The following is a 27987-nucleotide window of genomic DNA, read 5'->3' as shown; positions in this document are numbered from 1 at the left end:
CGCGGGCTTTCTCTAGTTGTGGTGAGCAGGGGATACTCTTCATTGTGGTGCACAGGCTTCTCATTGCGGTGGCTTCTCTTGTTGTGGACCACAGGCTCTAGGTGCACAGGCTTCAGAAGTTGTAGCACATGGGCTCAGTAGTTGTGGCTCATGGGCTCTAAAGCACAGGCTCAGTAGTTGTGGTGCACGGGCTTAGTTGCTCCGCAGCATGTGGGATCTTCCCAGACCAGGGCTCGAACCCATGTCCCCTGCATTGGCAGGCAGATTCTTAACCACTGTGCCACCAGGGAAGTCCCAAACTTGAGAAGTTTTTAAACCCTCTTTCTTCAAATATATTTTCAGCTCCGCTTTTTCTCCTCTCCTTCTGGGATTCTGATACAAATGTTAGATCTTTCATTGTTGTCCCTAAGGTCTAAGAGCTTCCACTTTTTTTTTTCCAATCTATTTTCTCTCTGTTGTTCAGAATGGATAATTTCTTTTGATGTATCTTCAAGTTAATTGATTACTTTCTTTGTCATCTCCATTCTGCTACTGTGCCCATCCCAGTGATTTTAAAAATTTAGTTATTGTATTTTTCAGTTCTAATATTTATATTTGGTTCTTTCTTGTATCTTTTCTTTCTTTCCTGATATTCCCTCTCAATCTTTCTCTCTCATTTGATTCAAGAGTGTTTTCAAATGCTTGTTGCATTTTTACGACAGCAGCTTTAACTCACGATCAGACAATTACATCTGTTGTTTGTTCCCATTCACATTTAGATTTTTCTGGTTCTCAGTATAAGAAGAATTTTTTTAATTGTTTCCTTGACATTTGAAGTATTAAGTTATGAGACTCCGGTTCCTATTTTTGTGTGTTTGACTTTTTAATTAAAACTGTCAAAATGTTTTCCAAAGTGTTTGTATTGTTTAAATTCCCATTAGCAATGTATGAGATTCAGTTTTTCCTCATCCTTTGCAACATGTGGTATATTCAGCTTTTTAAATGCTAACTAGTCTAATAGGTGGCATAATATTTACTTATCTGTTTTAATTTGCATTTCTCTAATGACTAATGATGTTGAATATCTTTAGATGCATTTATTTGACATCTGTATATGTTCTTTGGTTATATATTTGTTCAAATCTTTTGCTCATTTTTAAATTGGAGTATATTATTGGGTTTTGAAAATTCTTTTCATATTAAAATCCTTTATCAAGTATGACTGGAAAATATTTTTCCCAGTTGGTGGCTAACCTTTTCATTTTCTTAACAGTGTCTGTTGAAGAATAGAAATTTTCAATTTTCATGAATTATTATCATATTGTTCTTTAAATTTCAGTATAATGCCCAAGAAATTTTTGCCTAACCCAAAGTTCTATAAGTTTTATGGTTTTAGGTTTTACATTTTATATCTATGATAAATTTTAGTTATGTTTAATATGGTGTGAGGTATAAACCAAAGCTCTTTTTTTGCCTATGCATATTCATTTCTTCTAGTACTATTTGTTGAAAAGACCTTTATCCATTAAGCCACCTTTGCCACAAATCAGTTGTCCATATACATGTTTGAGTTTATTTCTGAACTCTTTTCTGTTCCATTGACCTATTTGTCTATCTTGATTACAATAACACACAATCTTGAATTAGTTTAGCTTTATAATAAGTCTCAAAGTCAGGTAGTCCATGTCCTTCAACTTTGTTATTATTTTTCAAAGTTGTTTTTCCTGTTTCATGTCCTTTGCATGTTCACGTGTATTTTAGAATCAGTTTCCACACACACACACACACACAAACAAAGCTAAAAGCTTCCTGATATTCTGGTTGGAATTCCATTTCATCTACAAGTCAATTTGGAAAGAACTGACACCTTAATAGTATGAAGTCTTCCAATTTCTGAACATAATCTCTCTCTCGCCCCGCTTATTTAGGTCTTCTTTAAGTTCTCTCAGCAGTGTTCTTTAATTTTCATGGTATATACCTTGCACTTTTTCTAGAGTTGTCACTAAGTATCTAAGGCTCTTGAAGGTGTTCTAAGTGCCATTTTAAAAATTCAAGCTTCAGATTGTTCACTGCTAGGACATAGAAAATAATTTATGTATACTAATCCTTATCCTGCAACCTCACTAAACTCACTTATTAGTTCTAGTAGCTTTTTCTGTAGATGCCATCAGATTTTTTTCATATAGACATTCATATGTTAATGTAGTCTTATTTCTTCCCTTTCAATCTGGATACTTCCCCCCTCCCCCTGCACTGGCCAGAGCCTCTAATACAATGCTTAGTATAAGTGTTGAGACCAGACATCTTTCTGTTGTTCCTGGTAGTAGGTCTTTCACCATTAAGTATGATGTTAGCTGTTGGCTTTTCAGATACTCTTTATTGCTCAAGGAAATTCCTTCTTTTCCTCTTAGCTGAGTTCTTCTCATTAATGGATGTTGGATGCCTAATACTTTTTTACTGGATACCAGACATAAATTTTGCCCTGTTAGGTGCTGCATATTTTTGTATACCTATAAATATTTTTTATCTTTGAGATGCCATTATTTGGAAAGTTTGATCCTTTTGAGGTACACTTTTAAGCTTTCTCAGGTGGCCTCAGAGTAGGGCTTAGTCTATGGCAAAATTTCCCCACAATTGAAGTAAAATCCTCTGAGTACTCTACTTGATGCTATGTGAAGTCTCAGGTTTTCCACTTTGGCTTTTGAGAGCAGGAATTATTCCTACACCTCTATGAGCTCTGTGTAAGTTCCCTACAATTCTTTCAGGTGGTGATTTTTCCCTGGCTTAAGGTAGTTTTTTCACATAAATGTATTGATGAGTACTTAAGGGAAATTCTCTGCAGATCTCTGGAAATCTTTGTGTAATTCTCACCTTTTTGATGTTCTGCCCTGTAAATTCTGACGACATTGGCTTCATTGGACTCCTCATCCCATTTCAACACTAAGAGATCACTGGGCTCCACCTTGGTTACCCCTCCCAGCTATAAACTGTGCAATCATAGGGGTCATCTCATTTCTTCTCTCAGGGATCATCATCCTTCATTGGAATTGAATATTTTTAAATGTTCAATGTCTTGAAAACCATTGTTTCACCTATCTTGTTCACCCTTTTAGTTATTTCAGCTGTTCAAGTAAATCTGGCCAATTTTTCCATCTTGGTCAGAAGCAGTCAACTGTTCAGTCTTTTAATGGTGACTGTTGATTAACAGGATTAATGAAATTAATGTGAACACATCAGACTTTTCCTTTCTGGTTAAATTTAAAATGTTTTGTTTAGGAAATATACTGTACTCTGTTGTTATGAAACATTCTCAGATGTTGTGTTCTAAAAGTTTTGTCTTTTGCTTTTAAATCATCAGTCCATCTGGAATTCATTTCCATGTATTATTCCATGACTGCTTGATTGCATTCTTATATGGATACTCAATTGTTCTAGAACAAGTTATTGAAGAGGTGTTCATTCCCCAGAGCTCTGTATTGCCACCTTTATAACTAATTAAGTGGTCCTATAAGAATGGATCTATTTCTGACATCCTTGTTTGGTTCCATTGGTCTATTTATCCATATGCATGATACCATACTGTATTACTATCTATACATTTATTTCTTAATATATGATAGAATGTCCTTCCCTGTTGTTCTTATTCTTTAATAGTGTCTTTCTTATTCATGACCCTTTGCATTCCCATATAAATTTTAAAATCAGCTGGTTAAGTTGTGAAAAATTCCTGTTGTCATTTTTTAAATTGGATTTGCTTAAATCTCTAGGTCAATTTTGAGAACAAGCAATTTTACAACATTGATTCTTTAACATATTACTGGGGTAAAGAGCTCATTTTATCCAAGTCTTTGAAATGTTCTCTTAACATGCTTTCATTGTTTTCTGTAGAGGTCTTTTGTTATACTTATTCCTATCAGTTATTTTTCGTTTGTTTGTTTGTTTTGCGGTACGCAGGCCTCTCACTGTTGTGGCCTCTCCCGTTGCGAAGCACAGGCTCCGGATGCGCAGGCTCAGCGGCCATGGCTCACGGCCCCAGCCGTTTCGTGGCATGTGGGATCTTCCCAGACCGGAGCACGAACCCGTGTCCCCTGCATCGGCAGGCGGACTCTCAACCACTGCGCCACCAGGGAAGCCCCAAATATTTTTAATGCTATTGTAAATGTGTACTTTAAATTTTCTTTCGTTCCTTAATAGGAGAACCAAGAAAAGAACCCTAGAATTTTGAAGCAAACACAAGACCTCTTCCAGATGCCTAATTTTACCCTAAGAGATACTGCCTGGCTAACCAGAGGACAATACATGACCATACGTGTCGAATTTTTCACCAAGAAGTTGGTATTATTTGTTCTTTCAAGACATCTGGGATGCGTGCAGAGGTCCATCATTAATTTTTGAAGATACAGTTTCACAAGTAATTGGCTCAGACTCCCATGTGGCATCTATTCTCATTGCTACTTCTCCCACAGATAACATCTATAGCCCCATGGGCAACATGATCAGTTGACTAAGGAAGAAAACTTAAGCATGTTACGTTGGCCGAGCCATAGACTTCTGCAGCTTTATACTTCTTCATGAGCAGAGTATGAAGATATCTGTGTGCTATGTGAATACTCACCAGAGTGCATCCATTTTAGAGAAGACTCCAGAGAAGTAGACAGAATGTCAGTCAACCTCTACCCAGCTCCACTACCATTCTCTCAGTTGTAATGAATGGCAGGGATGGAGGTTATATGTAGGAACATTGACTTCCTTTCAACAAGACTAATCTGGATATTGCCACTGCTGAGTGCCCAACCTGCAAAAGTTTAAACAGAAGCCTGATGTCACTTTTCTCTAGAAAAGGGCAGTCACCCTTTTGGTGATATACTGACTACACTGGAACACTTTCATAATGGAGCGGGACATGATAGCCATATGGGATGGGGGAGAAACAGGTGATTAATTAAGGATTTTCTATTACTATCCAGCATTGAGGGACTTACTGAATGTATTATTCACCATCATAATCCCACGTAACAGTGGTTCTAAATGAATACATAATTTTAAAGCAAAATAAATAAGGTAGTGGTGACATAACAATGAGATTTACCTGTCTTACCATGGATCCCATCAACCCAAAGTAGTCTGTCGTAATAGAATGGCAGAATAATTGTAAACGTAATTATTGTGCCATCTGGCAGGAAAAAACCCTTGTTTATGTTGGAGTACTGTTCAGGATGTTGCTGTTTCTCAAAAAACCAGAATAGATAGGTCTAGGAAACAAAGAATGGAGCAGGTCCTTTCATTATTACATCTCAGCAGGCCCAGTAACTAGTGTTCATACCCAACCACTAATATTTTTGCTTTCCATTCCTATTTTGGGCTTTGCTATTTCTGAATTCTTAGTTCCAAAGGAACCTTCTGCTAGGGGGCAGAATGACTCCAATGACCTTATAACTGAATCTGCCATTTTGCCATTTGAGGCTCTTATAACAGTGACAAAAAGGCAAGGGAAAGATGTTAAAGAATGACATCCACAGAAAATCATCCTGATTATCAAAAAGGAGGCAGGAAAAAGTATGTTTGGAACCCAGAGAAAAACTCTGTGGTGTTTCTAGTACTTCCATGTTCACTGGTAAAAATTAATGGATTACAATAGCAACTCCAAAGAGACAGGATGAATAGCTCAGACCCTTCAGGAACAAAGGTGTCAACCCAACAATAACTCCCAGCTTAAAGTACAATAAAATGTTAATGGTAGAGTCCAGGCAGTGGGCATATGCGGTCTACTGTAATATTCTTTCAGCTTTTCTGTATGTTTGAAAATTTTATAATAAAATCATGGACAAAAAAAGGGATGGAGGGAACATAATCTGCAATGCTGTTAGCAAAGGGAACATGAAATAAGTATCTGAAGGAAATATTAAATATCGATTATAGTCTCAAGACTTGAAAAAGGAGAACTATAGTAGCTCTATATTCTTTCTTCACTGATTTGTAGTGTGTACATATGTGTGTGTAAAAATGATAAATGCTTACTTTTATTCCTTTACTTATCAAATTTTCAGAATAAGCTGGTACTTTGGCAAGCTCCATAAAAGGTTCTATCAAAAATTTTTTCATTTTGAATTTGGAAGCTTTACCTACAATCACTGTTTCAGTCCACTGCAATAGCTTTTACGTGTTCAGATTATCCTACCTTTGGTCAGTTCCTTCAGGTTGACATGATTCTACAGTCTTTGACAGCTTTCTTGCTTTTAGGCATAAAATATATGTCAGAATAATCATATATACATCTCCTACCCTTGACCTGTTCATATGCCATTTCTCCAAGGAGCCCTTGCTTCCTTTTATAGAAAACAGAATTTAGGAACCACAGATTGTACACATGAAAACATGGTGCTCACTGCTTCCATGTCACTAATGTTTTTAGACTCCTTCATTGGAGAGGTAGGAAATGCACACTTCAAATTCACATGAAAGACTACAGGCATTTTACTTCTTTATTTTTTATTTTGCAAAAATTAAATCCTCATGAAATTAAGTTATGTACTTAATTTTGGACTCACCTACAATAATATCAATATTACCTTTAACAAAAGGCTAGTAAAGCAAGCACAGATTTCATTGTATTTCTTTGTCCTTGAGATATAGCTCTCCTACTACTATGTCAAAATATTTTAACATCATTTGAAATTATTTTTCTTTACATTGTTATGTAATAAGCTGATTGTGAATCAAATTCACTGGTTTTGATATTAGGATTGCTATTTCCCCTTTGCCTTCTTTTTTAAAATAAAAGTCAATACGTAAAGTATCTCCATGGATCCAAAGTAAAAATATAAAACAACGTTCAACCAAAGATAACTAGCTTCCGTCCTTGCTCTCTCCCAACTGTTGTTTCACTTTATTTCTTTTTGAAAGTATAGGTATATATAGTATTCCTCTATTCCTTTCACAAATGTTAGCATAATATACATATTATTTTCCACTTACCTATTTTTTCATTTAACCTATCATGAAGATCACTCTATAGAAGTATACAGCTGCACGGTATTCCACTGTTACATAAATATGCTAATTAAACCAGTTTATGCTGGGCATCTGGATTGTTTCCAGTCTGCTGCACTTATATATAGTATTTTTAAAATTTTTGTGCATACCACACTTCATAATTTTACCAATGTATCTTTAGGATAGAAGCAAGGGTCTGGGCCTTATGGGATATGCAGAGATTACACATGGGCAATGCTCAATTCCCTCATATAAGAGTTGTACTGTTTTACATTTTCAGCAGCAATGTGAGAGTCCTTGTTTTTCCAGTCTTGCCAATAGAATATTTTAATACCTTGTTGGATTTCTGTCCATCTGATTGGTATGAAGTGGTATCTCAATGTAGTGTTACTTATATTCTCATCTCAACTTTTAGGCTCTTTATGGTTATTAGTTTGTGATATAGTTGCAAATATCTCCAGTTTGTAATTTTCCTGTATCTTTGTGAATACTGCTTTAGTGCTACAGAAAACTGACTTCTTCCTCCTTATTTCTACTGGATCTTTAATTCATAGTTATTGATATCTCAATTCCAAGGTTATAAAGGAATCCACTCATGTTTTCTCATAGTACTTGTAAGTTTTTCTTTTCTCCCCCCTTTTTGATATTTAGATCTCTTGATTTGCTGGGAATTTACCCTGCTTTATACTGCCAGGAATTAATCTAGTTCTATCCCCTACATTTTATCCAGATGCACTAAGACTAATTATAACAAGTTCTTTTCCAACATGGTTGTAGTAAAATGGCTCCTGAGAAGAAAGGTGGTTAGGGAAAAACTAAGGGCTTTCTTTCATCTATAAGATAGGCTAGAGAAGACATCATCAATATTCACAAACATATCAGTGGAGTGGAGCTCAAGAAGCATGTACCTCAGGCATTCAAGGAGATCCAGAAATTCACCATGAAGGAGACAGGAGCAGTAGATAATACACTCAACAAGGCAGTCCAGGCCAAAGGAAAACAGAATGTCTCATACTTATCTTTATATGGATGTCCAGAAGGTTCTAAATGTTATTTTTCTTAGTGTACTGGTCACCTTAAAAAAAGTTTAGTCAGCATGAATGAAATAGCTTGTTTATTAATAATAAAGCAATATAACAAAAAAAATTTTCATTTTCCCCATGAGTTGTGAAATTCCATAGAAGACAATAATTCGGATGGAAGTACTGTTCCCTAATACTGTTTCTTTTCTAAAATAAATTTATTTATTTTATTTATTTTTGGCTGTGTTAGGTCTTCGTTGCTGTGCACGGGTTTCCTCTAGTTGCGTCGAGCGGGGGCTGCTCTTCATTCCAGTGTGTGGACTTCTCACTGCGGTGGCTTCTCTTGTTGCAGAGCACGGGCTCGAGGCTTGCAGGCTTCAGTAGTTGTGGCTCGCGGGCTCTAGAGCGCAGGCTCAGTAGTTGCAGTGCATGGGCTTAGGTGTTTCGCGGCATGTGGGATCTTCCTGGACCAGGGCTCGAACCTGTGCCCCCTGCATTGGCAGGTGGATTCTTAACCACTGCACCACCAGGGAAGCCCCCCTAATACTGTTTAACTACTGTTAAATAACTGAATTATAAACACGCTAAATATATGTACATATATTCACTATTCCTTAATTCATGTAATACTAAAAGATACGAAGAAAATGCACATAGAATAAACTTATTAAGTACTAAACTGAGAAGATTACATTTTCATCATATTTTGCTGTTGTTTAAACTGTAGAATTACCACCCATCCAGATCAGAGATTAAACATTCTGAGTAAATATCGTTTGACTCTCATATTTTTTTTCATGTATGTTCATGAATGAAATTATTCTGGAATATGTTGTTCAAGGGCTACATTTAATTTTATTATCAGAATTATGTTATTTAGTCTTTTAGCATGAGTGAACAATTTTTCCATAGGAGTTTCTGTTCCTTCAGGGGGTACCCTATACAATTATCTGATCCTCTGTTTTTTTTTAAAAAAGTTTTCTTCCAATTAGCCCTTTTTATTTACTCTCAAATTTTAATCATTTAAGATAATGTTTTCCTAGAAAATAAACTTTACTTTCTATATTTAAAAATTTGTGTCTAATGGTTTATATATATTTACATGACCTTTAAAAATTCATCTAAACATATGGTTGTATCACATTTCTCCTTTCTTATAATGTGGAGGCATTGTCAAAGTCTAGTAAATAATAGTTTTCTTCAAAGAAACATTTTGATTTAAAATAAAAATCCTTCAGTATTGTTCTTTATTCCATGATTTTGGCATTATTTTCCTTAAACCTTTCCATCAGTTCACTTGGAGGCATTTGCTCTTATTCTAGCTTGTTTGGGTAATCATTATTTAACTTGATAAATATTTGGACCCCATAATATGACAGGAACTGTTCTAAAAGCTGGAGATACAGTGGTGACAAGAAATAAACTGCCTTCAATCTTCTTGGTTTTATACACAGAGCAATTTCCATTGAGAAGTGCTATGGCCACATTCATAGGATCTGATTTATAGGAGTCTCATTATCATTCACATCCAAATTGCCTGTGATTTTACTTTTGATTTACTCATTAATCTGAGAATTGTTTATATATGTAGCACTAAACTTCCAAGAGGTCAGAATTCATTTGGCTATTTTCTAATTTCCAAAATTTAATTGTGGTGATAAAATGGATTATGCCATTTGGCTTTAGAAATTTGTTAGAAACAAATCTCTTCCAAATGCCTTAAAAAATGCTGAGCACTCAACAACCCCACTTTCATGAAAACCATAAGGCTTTCTTTATAGTATGAGTTTTTTATGTAGCAAATGAAATTAATACTGAATCAAAGCTTTCTTTGCTTCATTCGATTTTACCAGTTTTCCTTCAGAATTAACATTCTGCTGTTCAGTAAGACATACATACAGATGGCATATTTGTCTATAATCTCTTAAGGTCTTCCTCTCATAGAAATGGTCTAATACTATTATTAATGATGGTCATTAAATCATTTAAATCCTCAAACTAATGTAACCCTTACAATCTGATAAGTAAGCAAACACAGAATTAAGTTACTTTCCAAAAAATTAGGAGGTAAGAGGTACTGAAACTAAGACATACCAAATAAATTGTATGACACAGCTTAAGGCTTTTCCAGATTAATTACAAAACACAAATTCACCTTTGGTGTGATTTTGTGGAAGTGCAACAAGATTTAAGTAATGATGGAAAGTTTCCCTAGATGAGTTAGACTTCAGTTCTATGCTGCACAATATCAATGACGTGGAGAATCTTTTCAGAATGATTCAGAAGGGATTCACACTACCATCTTACTTGTAGGACTTTACCCAATATTCTATAATTGATAACCAATCAGTAAAGCTTTCGTCCATTAATATAGATTGCATTAGGAATTCTTTGCTGTTGAGTGTGTTTCGTGCTCTGTCAAAAGGTCTTCCAATATTATTTACACTACGGGCTTTCTCAGAAGAAGGAATTAACTGAGATCAATTAACAAGTCATGAATAAAGACTTTTCCTACATTTTTATATCACAAGATTTCACAAGAGTGAAATAAAGTGAGAGCCTGGAGAAAATGCCCTCTCAAAATCTTTACGTTCATAGGATTTCTCAAAAGTGTAAATACTCTGGTGTTGAGCAAAGTATGAGTCATGACTAATGGTGTTCCCATAATATTTCCATTGATAAAGATTCTCATCACTGTGAATTTTCTGTTCAGCAAAATAAGAATGGTGACTAAAGATCTGGCCACTTTCCTTACATTTATAGGGTTCTGCATCAGTATGAATTTTCCTATGTCGTGTTAGTTGTGAACCCCAGATAAAAGATTTCCCACATTCTTTACATACGTAAGGTTCCTCACCAGTATGTATTCTCTGATGTCGTGTAAGCTGTGAACCCCAAAGAAAGGCTTTTCCACACTCTTCACATTCATATGATCTCTTTCCAGTATGGATTTTCTGATGTCGATTAAGTTCTGAACCACGAAAAAAGGTCTTTCCACATTCCTTACATTCATAGTTTCTCTCACCAGTATGAATTTTCTGATGTCGATTAAACTCTGAACCATGAATAAAGGTCTTTCCACATTCCTTACATTCATACGGTTTTCTCTCATTATGAATTTTCTCATGTTGAGCAAGGTATGAGGCCCATATAAAAGTCTTCCCACATTGCTTACATTCAAAAGGTTTCTTACCAGTATGAATTCGCTGATGTCGAGCAAGGTGTGAACTCCAGACATAGGCTTTCCCACATTTCTCACATTCATAGGGTTTCTTACCAACATGAACGTTCTGATGTCGAGCAAGATTTGAACCACGAATAAAGGCTTTTCCACATTCTTTACATTCATGAGATTTCTCACCAGTATGAATTCTCTGATGCTGAGTTAGGTGTGAGCCACGAGTAAAAGTTTTCCCACACTCCTTACATTCATAAGGTTTTTCACCAGTGTGAATTCTCTGATGTTTAGTAAGATGTGATCGCTGACTAAAGGCCTTCCTACAGTCATTACATTCATAGGGTTTTTCACCAGTATGAATTCTCTGATGTCGAGTAAGGTCTGAGCCACAACTAAAGGCCTTGCCACATTCCTTACATTCGTAAGATTTCTCACCAGTATGAATACGCTTATGGACACTAAGTTGTGAATGAAATCTAAAGGCCTTCCCACATTCCTTACATTTAAAAGGTTTTTCACCAGTATGAATTCTCCTATGACCAGTAAGACTTGAACGCAAACTAAAAGCCTTCCCACATTCTTTACATTCATATGTTTTCTTAGCAGTGTAAACTGTCTGATATTGAGTAAGTTCTGAATCAGGAAAAAAGGTCTTCTCACATTCCTTATTGTCATAAAATTTTCCACCAGTGTGAATTAACTGATGTTGAATACAGTCTGCGTCAGAACAAAATGCTTTCCTACACCCTTTAAATTCATTCAGTTTCTTTACTGTATTAAGTCTCTGAAGTAGATTAAAAGTTGTGTGCTGGTTAAATGTGGGCATTTTTTCACAGGTGAGTATAATCTGCTTAAAACATTCTTCCTGGTTTTCCTGTTGTGTTTCAAACTGACCTTTGCTTTCCAAATCACCTTTAAAACATAAACATTCAAGGCTATGTTTTTTACAAATTTCCATTATTTCCCACTGAGGCAATCCTCTGTCAAAAATGCCATTTTTTGGTGATGTCTTGGTCTTACACCTGGATTGCATGTCTGAAAAATAAGAAAACAAATTCATACTGTTTTACTGTTCAAAAAGAACTAAAATTTCCAAGGTAGATATAAGAAATAAATCCTAAAATAAATAGAGCAGGAACTTCCCTGGTGGCACAGTGGTTAAGAATCCACCTGCCAATGCAGGGGACATGGGTTTGATCCCTGGTTGGGGAAGATCCCACATGCCGAGGAGCAACTAAGCCCATGCACCACAACTACTCAGCCTGTGCTCTAGAGCCCACAAGCCAAAACTACCGAGCCCACGCGCCATAACTACTGAAGCCCATGCGCTCTAGGGCCCGCATGCTGCAACTACTGAGCCCAAGTGCTGCAACTACTGAAGCCCATGAGCCTAAAGCCCATGCTCTGCAACAAGAGAAGCCACCACAATAAGAAGCCGTGCACCACAACAAAGAGCAGCCCCCGCTCGCCACAGCTACAGAAAGCCCATGCGCAGCAACAAAGTCCCAATGCAGTCACAAAACATAAATAAGATAAAATAAAATAAATAGAGCATATGAAATGTGAATGGCTTAACAAATTCTGGGCAATATGAAAAAAGGGCAAGAAATAAACAGAAATTTTAACGAACTAAAAAAGCTGAGGCAGGTGATTAAATATATAAAGTTTTGCTCAGGGACTTCCCTGGTGGTGCAGTGGTTAAGAATCCACCTGCCAATGCAGGGGACATGGGTTTGAGCCCTGTTCCGGGAAGATCCCACATGCTGTGGTGCAATTAAGCCCATGTGCCACAACTACTAAGCCCACATGCCACAACTACTGAAGCTCATGAGGCTAGAGCCCGTGCTCCACAACAAGAGAAACCACTGCAATGAGAAGCCCACGCACCGCAACGAAGGGTAGCCCCTGCTCACCACAACTAGAGAAAGCCCACGTGCAGCAACGAAGACCCAACACAGCCAAAAATAAATAATAAATTAAAAAAATATATATATATATAAAGTTTTGTTCAGGTCAATTTCATCTGAGGAGTTCAACAACAACAAAAAAATAAGTGCAGGTACTACCCCAATCATGGGATATCAATTTAAAGACTTGAGATTGTTTTACCCAGTATGGTAAATCAACACTTAGCACATGTTAGGTATTAAAAAAAATTCTGTAAAAAAAAAATACACTACATGTCAAAAAAAAAAAGCAAAGGGGGGCAGTTATAGGAGGGAGTAAAGGATAATATTAAAAAAATCAGGGATCAGGAAGCACAATTGGCATCATGTGATAGCAATGTAATACACCTCATTGTCTAATCCCTTCCATCTCTACTGAAATGAGTACACATAATTCTACATTACTTTCTGTACAGATAAGAGGAAACAAAAGCATATCCATGCTAGCTCAGAGAAATGGAATCATACGTACTTACTCATTCTTCCATTTGCCTATTCACATTTAAATACTTTGCCCTGCTCATTTTCTCCACTGTGCCTATTAGTCAAGTCATATTTTGTCAGATGATCCCAAACAAGGTGTTTTTGTTTTATTTCTTGAGTTTATAGTATTGCTCATCCATTCGATTTTATGCTTTCAAGCCATTTCTCAAGTGACCTTTACCAAATCTCCATGGGATATCACATTTATTGGTAAAATATTTTAGAAGAACAAAGCAAGAAAATACTACAACTGCTACTATTTGAATATGCTGAAGGGCTTATCCAATTTCTACTATTGAAATTGTACTGGGGGGGTTGGGAGGGAGGCTCAAGAGGGAGGGGATATACGTATACACATAGCTGATTCACTTTGTTCTACAGCAGAAACAGAACATTGTAAAGCAATTATATGCCAATAAAAGAAAAAAAGAATTTGTACTGGTATTAGCATTTGGCTTAGAGACTGACAGAACATATGACATGTTCTCAAGGCTAAAGTAACGGAGATTGGTATCTAGGGTCTGTCTACAGGGGGTGTCCTAAACATCTCTCATGTTGAGTTATAACTGAAGGACCATAACCTAGGAATGTGGGTAAAACAGAGGTAGACCTACACAGGAACTACAGCTCAGTATCAATTTATCCCAGTGACCAAGGAAGGCAACGGATTGAGATAACAACAAAAATGCTTCAGAACTTGGTAAAAGCGAACAGAAATTCTCTATAAAGGAAGATATCCTAGTGATTAGTTTCACATTTTGCAAACAGTGTCTGGCACAAAATTAAAGAAATAACCAGACAACATGAATATAGAAACTATAGAAACAATAGATAAGCAGAAATACATCTATAAGGATTCTAGATATTGGAGTTATGAGACAGAGTTTAAAAATAACTATGCTCAAGTAGCTAAAACATAAAATTAATCATTTTATCAGAGAACAAGAAACCAATATAGGTCAAAAGAAAAATTCTATGAGAAAAAGACTGGAAAAGTCATAAGAGAAGAATTATGACATAGAAGATTCAGTTAGGAGATTAAACACAAGTGTAAATGGAAACTTACACAGAGAAGAATGGAAGAAGCAGCAATATTTGAAAAGATAATGGCTGAGAATCTTAAAAACAATGTCCATGAACAGGTGTATGAAAAAATAAATTACAGCATACCCATGAATGGAATACTACAGAGAAATAAAAAATAAACTAGTGATAAACACAACAACATAGATGAATCCGAAAATTATGCTAGCAAAAGAAACAAGGCCAAAAAAGTATACACTGTATAAGTCAATTTATATAAAATTCTAGAACATATAAACTAATCTAGAGTTGCAGAGAGCAAGTTAGTGATTTCTTTGGGATGGAGGTGGAAGAAGGGATGGATAACAAAGGGACACAAGGAAATTTGGCAATGACTGAAGTGTTTGTTGTCTTGATTATAGTGATAATTTCATGGATACACACACATGTCGAAACAGATCAAACTGTAACTTTAAATATGTGGAGTTTATTATTCTCCAATTATACTTCGATTAAGTTGTAAAATAAAAATTTTAGGACCAAAAGAAAACTAAAATCCTAAAGAAAACAAATATAATTTTAGTCACTCTAACTAGGCACTAGTGTGTTAGTGTTTTCTTTATGTTAATGCCCAATCACACTAAAAATTAAAAGTATTAAGCCAACAAGTGATACGGATAAATCAAGCACAGAGCAGAATTATTGAATAAATATGAGTAGCAAATCGGTAAACAACTCAGGGGAAATATTTGTCCTCACTAGAAATCAATAGCCTTTATCCTATTAAATTATTAGAAGGTTTTAATTAAAAATGACCCATTTTTAGTGAGGCTACACTGAAACTTATTTTGTTCCTGACCTCCATATGAACCAACGCCCTCCAATCCTTAAGAAAACACAAGGATTAATGTCCACAATATACAAAAGCATTCAAGTAGTAGCTACCTCTAGGATGCCCATGTGCTTACCATGAATCAGCTGTTTGCTTCCAAACCTGTTTATACCAACTGTTCCTGATATTTTATTTATATATTTTAAATAACATTATGTAAAGAAATATGAGAGAAAGGTTGTCTGTTTTTATGAAAACTAAGCTGAATGCTCTACAAAAACTCATTCAAGAAGGCTACAAATTTTATGTTAGTAGTTTAGAGACTCAATCATAAAGACTGGAAAAAAATAGGAGGGCAGCTCAAAATGAAAACATGGGAAGATCCTGAACTCACCTCCTCCCACAGACACATCAAATCTAGTTAAATACAGATACCCTCTGAAAAAGACCTGACACTTAACTGAAAAGCTCTTGCACAGCAAAAGATCAAAGGGTCACACTGAGACAGGCAGGAGAGGTAGAGAAGTAGTCTTTCCAAAAACCCCACCCCTGGTGTGGCAACTCACAGTTGGGGGGGATCTCACAAACACAGAGTTCCCTAGGAGGAGCAAAGGGTTCAAGCCCCACATTAGACACCCCAAACCTTGGGACCTACACTAGAGAGATGAGCCTTCAAAATGCTTGGCTTTGAAAACCAATGGGGCTTATGTCCAAGAAAACCAAAGGGTTATAGGAAATGGGGATTCTGCTCTTAAAGGGCTTGTGCACAGATTTACTCACCCCAGGACCCAGGGAAAAAGCAGAAGTTGCAAAGTGCCTAGACCATATATGGAGATCCTTTTGCTAATATTAAATCATCTGCTGGGACCTGCTGTAACTGTCTCCAGGGATGGAGGTGCTGGCGGGTGCCACTTTACACTCTCCCTCTACATTGCAAGCACCAGTGGGATGTGCTCCCCACAGTCCCACCCAAGCTGGTGACTGGGATTGCCCCAGCCTTGTGTGTCCGCACAGCCATACCCAACCCATTGGGCAGTCTTGCCCCAGCCTGGTGCTCTCTGCAGCCCCACCCAACACAAGTCGAGTCAACATGGGGGATGTCCACATACCCAAGCCCGCATCCAAGGGGACATCCCTTGAATACCTGGCTCTGAGGGCCAGGGGGGGTTGTGTTTCTGGGTTCCATGGGACTGAAAAAGTCAGAGAGTTCTTGGCAGGCTATTACCCCCAGGGTACTGCAAAGACAGCAGACTGAAACACAGTCCCAGTCTTCCTATAACCACTCTTCAAGACTGGGAGAGGTAGCTGTTTCACCTAATACATAGAAGCAGAAATAAAGAGTCAAGCAAAATGAGGGAAAAAGAAATATGTTCCAAATGAAAAAGCAAAATAAAATCCCAGGAAAAATATCTTAATGAAATGAAGATAAGTAATTTATCTGATAAAGAGTTCAAAGTAATGGTCATAAAAATGCTGAGGAGCATCTGACCTTGGGAGAAGAATGAACACTGAGAGAACTTCAACAAAGATGGAAATATAAAAAAGTACCGAACAGAAGTAACAGAGTTGAAGAATACTGAACTGAAAAACACACTAGAGGTGTTCAACAGCAGACTAGATAAAACAGAAGAAAGGACTGGTGATTAGAAGACAGGGTAGTGAAACTCATACAAACAGAGAGCAAAAAAAAAAGTTTTTAAAACTGAAGATAGCTTGACAGACCTATGGGACAACATCAAGCAGAACAACATTCACATTATAGGAGTCCCAGGAGAAGAGAGAGAGAAAGAAAACTTATTTTGAAAAATAAGGTTGAAAACTTCCATAACCTGGGGAAGGAAACAGACATCTAGATCCAGGAACCCCAGAGAGTTCCAAACAAGATAAACAAAAAGACATCCACACCAAGACGCAATATAATTGAAATGTCAAAAATTAAAGATAACGAGAGAACTTTAAAAGCAGCAAGAGAAAACAACTTGTTACACATGAGGGAACCCCATAAGACAATGAGCAGATTTTTCAGCAGAAACTTTGCAGGCCAGAAGGGAGTGGCATGAGATATTCAAAGTACTAAAAGCAAAAAACTTACAGTCAAGAATACTCTACCTGGCAATGTTATTATTCAGAATTGAAGGAGAGATAAAGAGTTTACCAGACAAGCAAAGGCTAAAGGAGATCACTACAACTACACCAGCCTTACGAGAAATATTAAAAGGACTTTTTTAAGCTGGGAAAAGGGCACTAGTTAGGACACTATAACATATGGAAAAAAACCTCAGTGGTGAAGGTAATATCTAGTAAAGGTAGTAGACTAATTACTTATAAAGCTAACATAAAAGTTAAAAGACAAAAGTAATAAAAATAACTATAACTACAATAATTAGTAAAGGGATACACAAAATGAAAAGATGTAAAATATGAAATCAGAAACAAAATGTGGGAGGAGAGGAGTAAAAATGTAGAGTCTTAGAATGCATTCAAGTTAACTTGCTATCAACTTAAAGTAGAGTGTACATATACATACACACACACACACAGGCACACACATATATGCTGATATTTGTGAGCCTCATGACAACTACAAAGCAAAATTCTATAATACAGAAAAGATGAGAATGGAATCTGGAAAAAAAAACACTAAAGAAATTCATCAAATCACAAGGGAAAAGAGCAAGAGAAGAGGAACCACAAAACAGCCAGAAAATAATTAACAAAATGGCAGTAAGTATATCCTATCTATAATTATTTTAAATGTAAATGAATTAAATTCATTATTCAAAAGACATATAGTGGCTGAATGGATAAAAAAGAAGACCCATCTATCTGCTGCCTATGAAAGACTCACTTCAGGTTTAAGAATACACACACACTAAAAGTGAGGGGATGGAAAGAGTGTTCATGCAAAAGGAAACAACAACAACAACAAAAAAGCTGGGGGAGCTATACTTATTTCAGACATAAAAGATTTTAAAACAAAGACTATAATATAACACAAACATGGGCATTGCATAATGATAAAGAGGTCAATACAACAAGAAGATATAACACCTGTAGATATCTATGCAACCAACACTGGAGCACCAAAATATATAAATCAAATATTATCAGACCCTAAAGGGAGAAATTGACAGCAATACAATAATAGTAAGGGACTGTAATATCCCACTTACATCAATGGATAAATCATCCAGACAGAAAATCAATATGGAAACATGCACCTTAAATGACACATTAGACCATATTAACTTAATAGATATATATAGAACATTCCTTCCAAAAGCAGCAGAGTATCCATTTTTTTCAAGTGCACATGGAACATTCTCCAGGATAGATCATATAGCATGCCACAAGTCTCAATAAATTTAAGAAGACTGAAATCGTATCAGCCATCTTTTCTGACCACAACAGTATAAAATGGGAAAGAAATCCCAAAAAGAAAACTGGAAAAATCACAAATATTTGGAGATTAAATAACATGCTCCTGAACAACCAATAGGTCAACGAAGAAATCAAAGAAGAAAACAAAAGATACCTTTAGACAAATGAAAACATACCAAAATCGATGTCTTGCAGCAAAAGCAGTTCTAAGAAGGAAGTTCATAGTGATACAGGCCTACCTCAAGAAACAAAAATATCTCAAATGAACGATCTGACCTTACACCTAAAGGAACTAGAAAAAGAAGAACAACAAACTAAGCCCAAAGGTAGTAGAAGGAAGGAAATAAAAGACCACTAAAGAGACTAATAGAGACTAATTACTAATAGAGACTAAGAGACTAATAGTGAGACTAGACTCACTAGTAGAGACTAAAGAGATATTAGAGGGAGTTCCTTGGTGGCCTAGTGGTTAGGATTCTGGGCTTTCACTGCTGTGGTCCAGGTTCAAATCCTGGTTGGGGAACTGAGATCCTGCAAGCCATGTAGTGCAGCCAAAAAAAAAAGATAGTAGGAAAGATCAATGAAACTGAGAGTTGGTTCTTTAAAAAAATAAAATTGACAAACCTTTAGCTAGATTCACTAAGAAAAAAGGAGATAGGGCTCAAATAAATCAAATGAAAGAGAAGTTAAAACTGATGACAAAGAAATACAGATGACCATAAGGGACTATTATGAACAATTATTCACCAACAAATTGGACAACCTAGAAGAAATGGATAAATTCTTAGAAACATACAATCTTCCAAGACTGAACCATGAAGAAATACAAATCAGAATAGACTGATTACTAGTAGTAAGGAAATTGAATCAGTAATCAAAAACCTACCAGCAAAATAAATCTCATAGACACAGAGAACAGAATGGTGGTTGCCAAAGGGGTGGGGGGTCGGGCGAAATGGGTGAAGAGGGTAAAGAAGTACAAACCAGCAGTCATAACATAAAGTAGTCATGAGGATATAATGCAAAGCATGGTGGTTATAGTCAATAATATTATATGGCATATTTTGTAACTTTGTATGGGGATAGAGGATCTCTAGACTTATTGTAGTGGTCATTTCACAGCGTATACAAATATCAAATCATTATGTTGTATACCTGAAACCAATATAGCGTTGTATGTCAATTACAGCTCAATAAAAAATTTTTTTTAAAGATTGGGAAAAATAAAGCATCTACAGTTAAACTGCCTAAATTCCCACTCCCTTTTAACAAAACAGAACCAAGAAATAGGAGAATGAATTATTGGAATGGTTGACATAAGAAAGAATAGGCAGAACTGCAATTAGGGAGAACATGTCATGGCCCTCTACTGAAACATGGATGAAACAGTTATGGGTTATAAATAAATAGCACAGGTTATTTACAGTATTCATTTAATTTTGTATGATTTAAAATAACTTTTTTCAATGAAGCATCTTAAATTAGTTGGGCACATGATTTTCTAACTTTGAACCCTTTGGCTAAGGAATCTCATATCTGAAATATAAGTATCATCTAATGCAGAAAAATCCCAGGAATAACTGACGTGTACCAAGAGTGGTAACTTCAGTAACAAGAAATGCAGAACAACCTTAATATATAATAGTATAATCATAATATGTGAAAATAAACTAAAATTAAAAACATACATGGTAGTGTTTAGGGAATAAAAATATAAAACTGTATATACCTTATAGAACAAAGTAAGTTTTAAAAGCATTTATTTTGAAATAATTATAGATTCACAAGAATTTGCAAAGATACTCCAGAGAGTCTTGTGTACCCTCTGCCCAGTTTTGCCCAATGAATACATCTTACATAATTATACTACAATATAAAAATCATGAAATAAACATTGGCACAATATATGTGTACAGTTTTATGTCATTTCATCACATATGTGGATTCCTGTAATCACCACAAGAATCAAGTTACAGAAATAGTCCATCACGACAAAGGTGTTCTCTCTCATGCTATCTCTTTATAGTCATAACCACCACCACCACTGCTCCCTGCCCATTCCTAACCCCTGGCAACCACTAATATGTTCTCAATCTCTAACTTTGTGATTTCCAGAATTTTGTATAAATGAATTCAATATAGTATGTGAATGTTATAGGTCAATTACACTTTTGAGATTGGCATTTTTCATTCAGCATAACATCCTTGAGATTCATTCAAGTTTTTCCATGTATCAATAGCTCGGAAAAAGAACAATTTTAAAACATCAATATAGGTTCTGGAATTTAGAAACATGATTCCAATAAGGAAATAAAATTTATTTTCTTTCCTTGATATTTCCAATAAAAAAGAAGCTCCAAGAGTAAGTTATTTCAACCTGACTCCTGCCCATAACAGAAAATTCATCAATTACCATCTAGTTGCCAAATATACCCCTCGCTTCCTTTTGACAGCCAGGACTTGTCTTTTATGACACTGTACTCTCTCCTCATTGTCTTCCAATAGCCCTAACCTCTCTCCTGCCATTTCCTCTTCACTGTAGCAAGAAACCATAAAAAAGCAGCCTATTAGGCCTTCTCTTAATGTAAAGCCTACTCTGCAGAAATTTATGAAAATGTTCCAGTCATAGGAAAGAATACCAAGTTTCTTAATTGATTACACTCTTTGTTAACCCTTCTTAACCTAAAATGAAATTGTAAAATCAATAAAAGTTCCTTAAAAGAAAGAGTTAATTAATGAAGAAAATGCAGAAGCAAGGAGAAACTAGGCAAAATAAGAAAAATTCAAGAGATAGCAGGTAAAATGAAAAACAGGGTCAAAAATGTTTTTTTAGAGTGATGAAATTTACAAATATAGAAATGGAAAAAAAGAAATGGGAAGAAACTTAATCCAAACCATAGATAAACTGACCACTGGAGAAAAAGAATGGCATTTACATTTTTGTAACATGAAGGAAAAATGAGAGCACTGAAATGGAGTGGTATTTGGAGTTGAAGAGAAGGTTCAGTTGGAAATTCATGTTGAAAACGTTACTTTTATTTCTAGGTCTCAGGCCTTTATCCACAGGCTTTTGGCCTCTGAGGAGGAAATTCTAGACCAATATTACAGAGATGTTACTGACTTACTAAACAGCTGGGTGTTATCTGCAATGATGGCCTCCTTGTGCCTGCTCAGCCCTCACTCACCTGGGCAAGGTCCTCCTGTCTCATCCTTCAAAACCATCCAGGGCTCTTTCCCCTTCTCCAGTAAAGAGAACACATCTGGCTGATAAAGGCAAAGTCCTGATCAGAAAATAAGAAATAGGAAATTACCACATGGTAAGGGTTCCGTAAGTCCCTGAGTTATTAGAAAGGGCAAGAAAAATGCATAAAAGATGGGGAAGATGGAGTTTCCCAATGATGATGACTATTGCCAAATTTATAAAACACAAACCATTTTCCCAGAAATAGGTCAGAAATCCCCCTAGACACTTGAAAGGCAATCCAAAAGTTCACAATGTAGGAATCAGGAATTTCTGGGATCAAATTCTGAATCTTACCCAGTGAGACCATGTTGCTGTAGTTCTCCAACATCACGTCTCTGTACAAAGCTCTCTGTTCCAAGTCCAGGCACTCCCACTCCTCCTGAGAGAAGTCTACAGCTACATCCCTGAACATCATCAACTGCTGAAATGACAAACCCAAACATCAACAGTGAAGTTAAAAGAAATCTTTTAGATGGATGGGGAGAAGATGGAAAAGGGAACTGCAGGAAGAGGTCCATACATTCAGCAAAAAACTGGAGTTGGCTGCCTGTAGTGTGGGGGGAAATGATGTGGAATTTAGTGTCCCTGAAACCAAGTGCCTATATGCTCTTAAAATCTCCTGTTGGGCTTCCCTGGTGGCGCAGTGGTTGAGAGTCCGCCTGCCGATGCAGGGGACACGGGTTCGTGCCCTGGTCCGGGAAGATCCCAGATGCTGCGGAGCGGCTGCGCCCGTGAGCCATGGCTGCTGAGCCTGCGTGTTCCGCAACGGGAGAGGCCACAACAGTGAGAGGCCCGCTTACAGCAAAAAAAAAAAAAAAAAAAAAAAAAAAATCTCCTGTTGCTCAGTCACAACATTGTTATGGCCTTCCTGTAACAAACATCAAGACAACAGGATGGCAGCCCAGAATAACAGATATCATATGAGTTCTTTCTTGATACCACCAAGAGGCTATAACAGCCTGGAATAATCAACTCCAGATTTACTATGTGCGAATAGTCTTTTTTTTTCTTTCAGCTTCTTTTACTTGAATTTTCTATTAGTTGAAGTTGAAAGGATTCTTAAGAGATACACTCTCTAACTGAATACCATTTTCTGTGGAGAATGTATAAAATCTCTAGGCTGTCAGCTGACTATCAGCACATGTCTTGTTAATGATATTATTCTCTCATTGATTTCCTGGCAAAATCCCAGATCTCTCTGAACTCAACCTCCTCTTATATTCTCTATCTAAAAGCATGACAAAGTGCCACTATTAAAATGAATACCAGCTAACACCAACTCCCATCTTCCTTAATTGAAACACCCCATTATATAGAGTAAATAAAAGCTTTCATGTAGTGGGTCCCTTTTAGTCACACAATTCCACCTTGTTGAGCCACAGTTTTGATTTTTAAAAGTCTCTACTATTTCCTTTAAACAATATCTTTTCCTTCAGTACTCTGTCAAAGTATTAGGTCACAGGAAGTATTGAATGCCATGTCGGAGAGAAGAGGGACATCTAGGGAAGGCACTGGACTGTTTCACAACTATCACTTACCATGCTGAATAGTGACTCAGGTAAGCAGTTTAAGGATAAGGAATAAAAATATTGACATGATATGATATAAATGGTTATATTTTTGGAGAGAAGAAATTCCAACTCACATGGGCCATAACTTAAAATTCCAAGAGTCGCTCAGTCTTCTAGATTCCTCTCCCAGTGAAGCAGTCTTGGGAAAGCAGAGCTAGAGGGAAGGAATAATGAGAGGTCAGGCTTTCCTCAGATCTTTCAAATGGAGTAAGAATACCATTTTATTCCTTGAAGGAAGGTCAGAGGGAATCTGCAGAAATTCTGGCCCTATCCAAAACCCAAGAGACTCAAATACAGCAGGATGAAGTTTCAGTCCAATCAGTAATGCTAAATCATGACACGGATCAGGATATTCGGGATATGAGATAAGGCCATTCTGACTTGCTCTGAATAACCCCTTTAACAATAAGGACCCAAAGTTAGACATCCCCAGGGAAACTCTCCAATCTGGGAGCCCAGTGCATTTGCCCAGGGCCCTCCTGTGTACTTCCCTGTACGACAGTGGCCTTTCATCTATCTCCTCTATGTCCCACAAAGTGTATAATACTTACTGCCTCATTTTTATCTAAAGCACTCATACCACAAAACTAAGGGCAACCATAAACAAAATGAAAAGATAACCTGTAGAATGGGAAAAATATTTGCAAACAATGCAACCAAAAAGAGATTAATCCCCAAAATACACGAACAACTCATACAGCTCAATACAAAAAGAACAAACAACCCAATCAAAAAATGGGCAGCAGCTCTAAATAGACACTTCTCCAAAGAAGACATAAGAAACATTCATTCCTATGAGGAGTAGACTACACCCTCAATAAGTGTATGCGAGCAGGAATGCTATGAAAAGGTGATTGATGGTGGAGGTGGTAAAAGGAGGCATAGAGATGTCAGGGAGATTCAAGGTGGCAAAACACATAGGCTGTATTCTTTTATTTTTTAAGCAGTTTTACTGATACATAATTCATATACTATATAATTAATGCATTTAAAGTGAGCAATTTTTTTTAGCAAATTAACATATGCAACCACCACAAGTTAATTTTAGAATATTTTCATCACCTCAAAAAGAAATCCTGTATCCTTTAGCTATTACTCCTTGTCCCCTCAACCCCCTACACTCTCCCTCCACCTCTCTCTCAACCCTAAGTAACCACTAATCTACTTTCTGTCTCTACAGATTTCCTGTTCTGGATTTTCATAGGAATGGAATAATATAGTATGTGAACTTATTGTGACTGGTTGTCAAAATTGTGAAAACATTTAGTATAAAGTTTTCAAGGTTCATCCAAATTGTAGCATGTATCAGTATTTCACTCCTGAAATACTGGCTGAGTAATATTCCACTGTATGGACAGACAACATTTTGTTTACCCATTCATCTGTTAATGGACATTTGGATTGTTTCCACCTTTTGGCTATTATAAACAACGCTGCTATGATTATTTATGTACAAGTGTTTGCTTAATACCTGTTTTGTCATTTTCAGAGTATGAGTTTCACCTTCAGTTGTTAAATTTATTCCTAAACATTTTATTTGTTTTGGTGCTACTGTGAATGGAACTGCTTCCTTAATTTCATTTTTGGATTGTTCACTCCAAGTGTATAATATACAATTGATTTTATTTATTGATCTTGTATCCTGAAACTTTGTTAAACTTATTTATTAGTTCTAACAGTGTTTTGGGGTATGTATTCCTTAGGATTTTCTATATAAAAGAGCATGTTATCTGCAGATAGAGATGGTTTTACTTGTTTTCCAACCCAGATGCTTTTTCTTTTTCTTGTCTAATTGCCCTGGCTAAAACTTCCAGTACAATATTGAATAAAAGTGACAAAGGCAGACATTCTTGTCTTATTACTGATCTTAGGGGAAAAGCATTCAGACATTCACCATTAATAGTTGTAGGATTTTTATAGATAACCTATATGAGATTGAGGAAATTCCCTTTTATTCCTAGTTTATAGTGTTTTTATAATGAAAGGGTATTGGCTTTTGTCAAATGCTTTTTTGGTGTCTATTAAAATGATCATGTAATTTATGTTTTTTATTCTATTGATATGATGCATTACATTAATTGATTTTTGGACGTTCAGATAACCTTGCATTCCTGGGACACATTCCACTTGGACATGTTGCATAATTCATTTCATATGTTGCTGGATTTTGTTTGTTAGCATTTTGTTGAGGATTTTTTTTTTTTTTTTTTTTTTTGCGGTACGCGGGCTTCTCACTGTTGTGGCCTCTCCCATTGCGGAGCACAGGCTCCAGATGTGCAGGCTCAGCGGCCATGGCTCATGGGCCCAGCCGCTCCATGGCATGTGGGATCTTCCCGGACCAGGGCACGAACCAGTGTCCCCTGCCTCGGCAGGTGGACTCTCAATCACTGCGCCATCAGGGAAGCCCTGTTGAGGATTTTTGTATCATATTTTTATGAGATAAGCTTTGTTTGGTTTTGGTATCAGGGTAATACTAGCCTCATTGAATGAATTGGGAGCTTCACTGTATTCTTTAATTGCAGAAAAGAAGATACTGTGGCTCTCAGAGCTGATAGTAGGGGTCTTCCTGAACCAGGTTAGGTTCTGAACAACAAAGAAGGCCTGGATATTCAGAGAGGTTATCTTTAAAAGAAACTGTCTTCTATTGTAGTAACAGAGGAAGGAATTCCTGAGCATAAGAACCTAAAAAACTACCTTTGCCCTGTTCACCTTTTCATAGGAAAGTGCCAGTGACAGGTATACCAAAAAAAAAAAAAAAAATCACACTCCAAAAACACAATCAGAAACACCATGTCCAAAGATAATGTTAGATAAAAGTTTGGAAAGAGTGTCCAAATTCCCCATGTATAAAGAAAACTCACTAAAAATTTCAGAGAAGATTAAAATTATTACCCAACATTCCAATATGAATTTTTAAAAGTTATGATACAATCATAGCTCAGAAGCAAGACTACATGCACAAATCATACAATGATCTCAGGAAAGGGGAGGAAGTGATAGGCAGACCACATATGAAAGCTAGTCCAATTCAAGAATGAAAGAGAACCACTTCATAGGCAAAACCACTTTAGAAATGAAGAATAATTACAAAGAGCACAACATATGACAAATACTACAGAAAGTACAGCATGGAACAAAAAATATAAAAGTTAGAAAATGGGGCTTCCCTGGTGGCTCAGTGGTTAAGAATCCACCTTCTAATGCAGGGGACACGGATTCGAGCCCTGGTCCGGGAAGATCCCACGTGCCGTGGAGCAACTAAGCCCCTGTGCCACAACTACTGAGCCTGCGCTCTAGAGCCCGTAAACCACGACTACTGAGTCCATGTGCCACAATTACTGAGCCTGCACTCTAGAGCCCATGCTCTGCAACAAGAGAAGCCACCGCAATGAGAAGCCCATGCACTGCAACAAAGAGTAGCCCCGCTCTCCGTAACTAGGGAAAGCCTGCGCACAGCAACGAAGACCCAATGCAGCCAAAAATAAACAAATAAAATAAATAAAATTTTTTTTAAAAGTTAGCAAATGGAACAAAATGAAACAAAGAGATGATAATTATTATAAGAAAAAAATGAAAGTCAGAAGTGGTCCAACTTGCTGGACAGCCACATGTAAATCAATGAAGTTAGAACACACCTTCACGTCATACACAAAAGTAAATCCAAAATGGCTTAAAGACTTAAATATAAGACAAGAAACCATAAAACTCCTAGAAGAGAACATAGGAAAAACATTCTCTGACATAAATCATATCAATGTTTTCTTAGGTCAGTCTCCCAAGTCAGTAGAAATAAAAGCAAAAATAAACAAACGGGACCCAATCAAATTTACAAGCTTTTGCACAGCAAAGGAAACCATACACAAAACGAAAAGACAACATACAGATTGGGAGAAAATATTTGCAAATGATGCGACCAACAAGGGCTTAATTTCCAAAATATACAAACTGCTCATACAATTCAATAACAACAAACCAACCCAATCAAAAAATGGGCAGAAGACCTAAACAGACATTTCTCCAGAGAAGACATACAGATGGCTAATAGGCACATGAAAAGATGCTCATCATCACTAATTATTATAGAAATGCAAATCAAAACTACAATGAGGTATCACCTCACACCAGTCAGAATGGCCATCATTAAAATCCACAAATCATAGATGCTGGAGAGGGTGTGGAGAAAAGGGAACCCTCTTACACTGTTGGTGGGAACGTAACTTGGTGCAGGCACTGTGGAAAGTAGAATGGAGGTTCCTCAAAAAACTAAAAATAGAGTTGCCATATGATCCTGCAACCCCCACTCCTGGGCATATGCCCAGACAAAACCTATAATTT

At 36.6% G+C, this 27987-nt stretch overlaps 1 protein-coding gene across 5 annotated transcripts in view; it reads right to left on the bottom strand.

The window, feature by feature from the left end:
• Window positions 1-8070: 8070 nt before the first annotated feature.
• Window positions 8071-27987, bottom strand: part of LOC307178886 (uncharacterized protein) — a 37364-nt gene continuing 17447 nt past the window's right edge. For 3 of the 5 annotated variants that reach the window (XM_079907536.1, XM_079907534.1, XM_079907535.1), the window contains exons 2-5: window positions 23727-23806; window positions 22376-22502; window positions 22023-22118; window positions 8071-12207 (exon numbers count right to left, since the gene is read on the bottom strand). In XM_079907536.1, coding sequence (XP_079763662.1) covers window positions 10529-12207; window positions 22023-22118; window positions 22376-22502; window positions 23727-23735 — 1911 coding nt within the window. In that variant the 5' untranslated portion in view covers window positions 23736-23806 and the 3' untranslated portion in view covers window positions 8071-10528. The remainder of the gene's footprint in view (window positions 12208-22022; window positions 22119-22375; window positions 22503-23726; window positions 23807-27987) is intronic. The other 2 variants (XM_079907538.1, XM_079907537.1) reach the window with 1 other exon arrangement.

Source organism: Stenella coeruleoalba (assembly GCF_951394435.1).
Source record: "Stenella coeruleoalba genome assembly, chromosome: 20".
NCBI classification, from domain to species: domain Eukaryota; kingdom Metazoa; phylum Chordata; class Mammalia; order Artiodactyla; family Delphinidae; genus Stenella; species Stenella coeruleoalba.
This window is presented reverse-complemented; position numbering and strand designations above follow the sequence as displayed.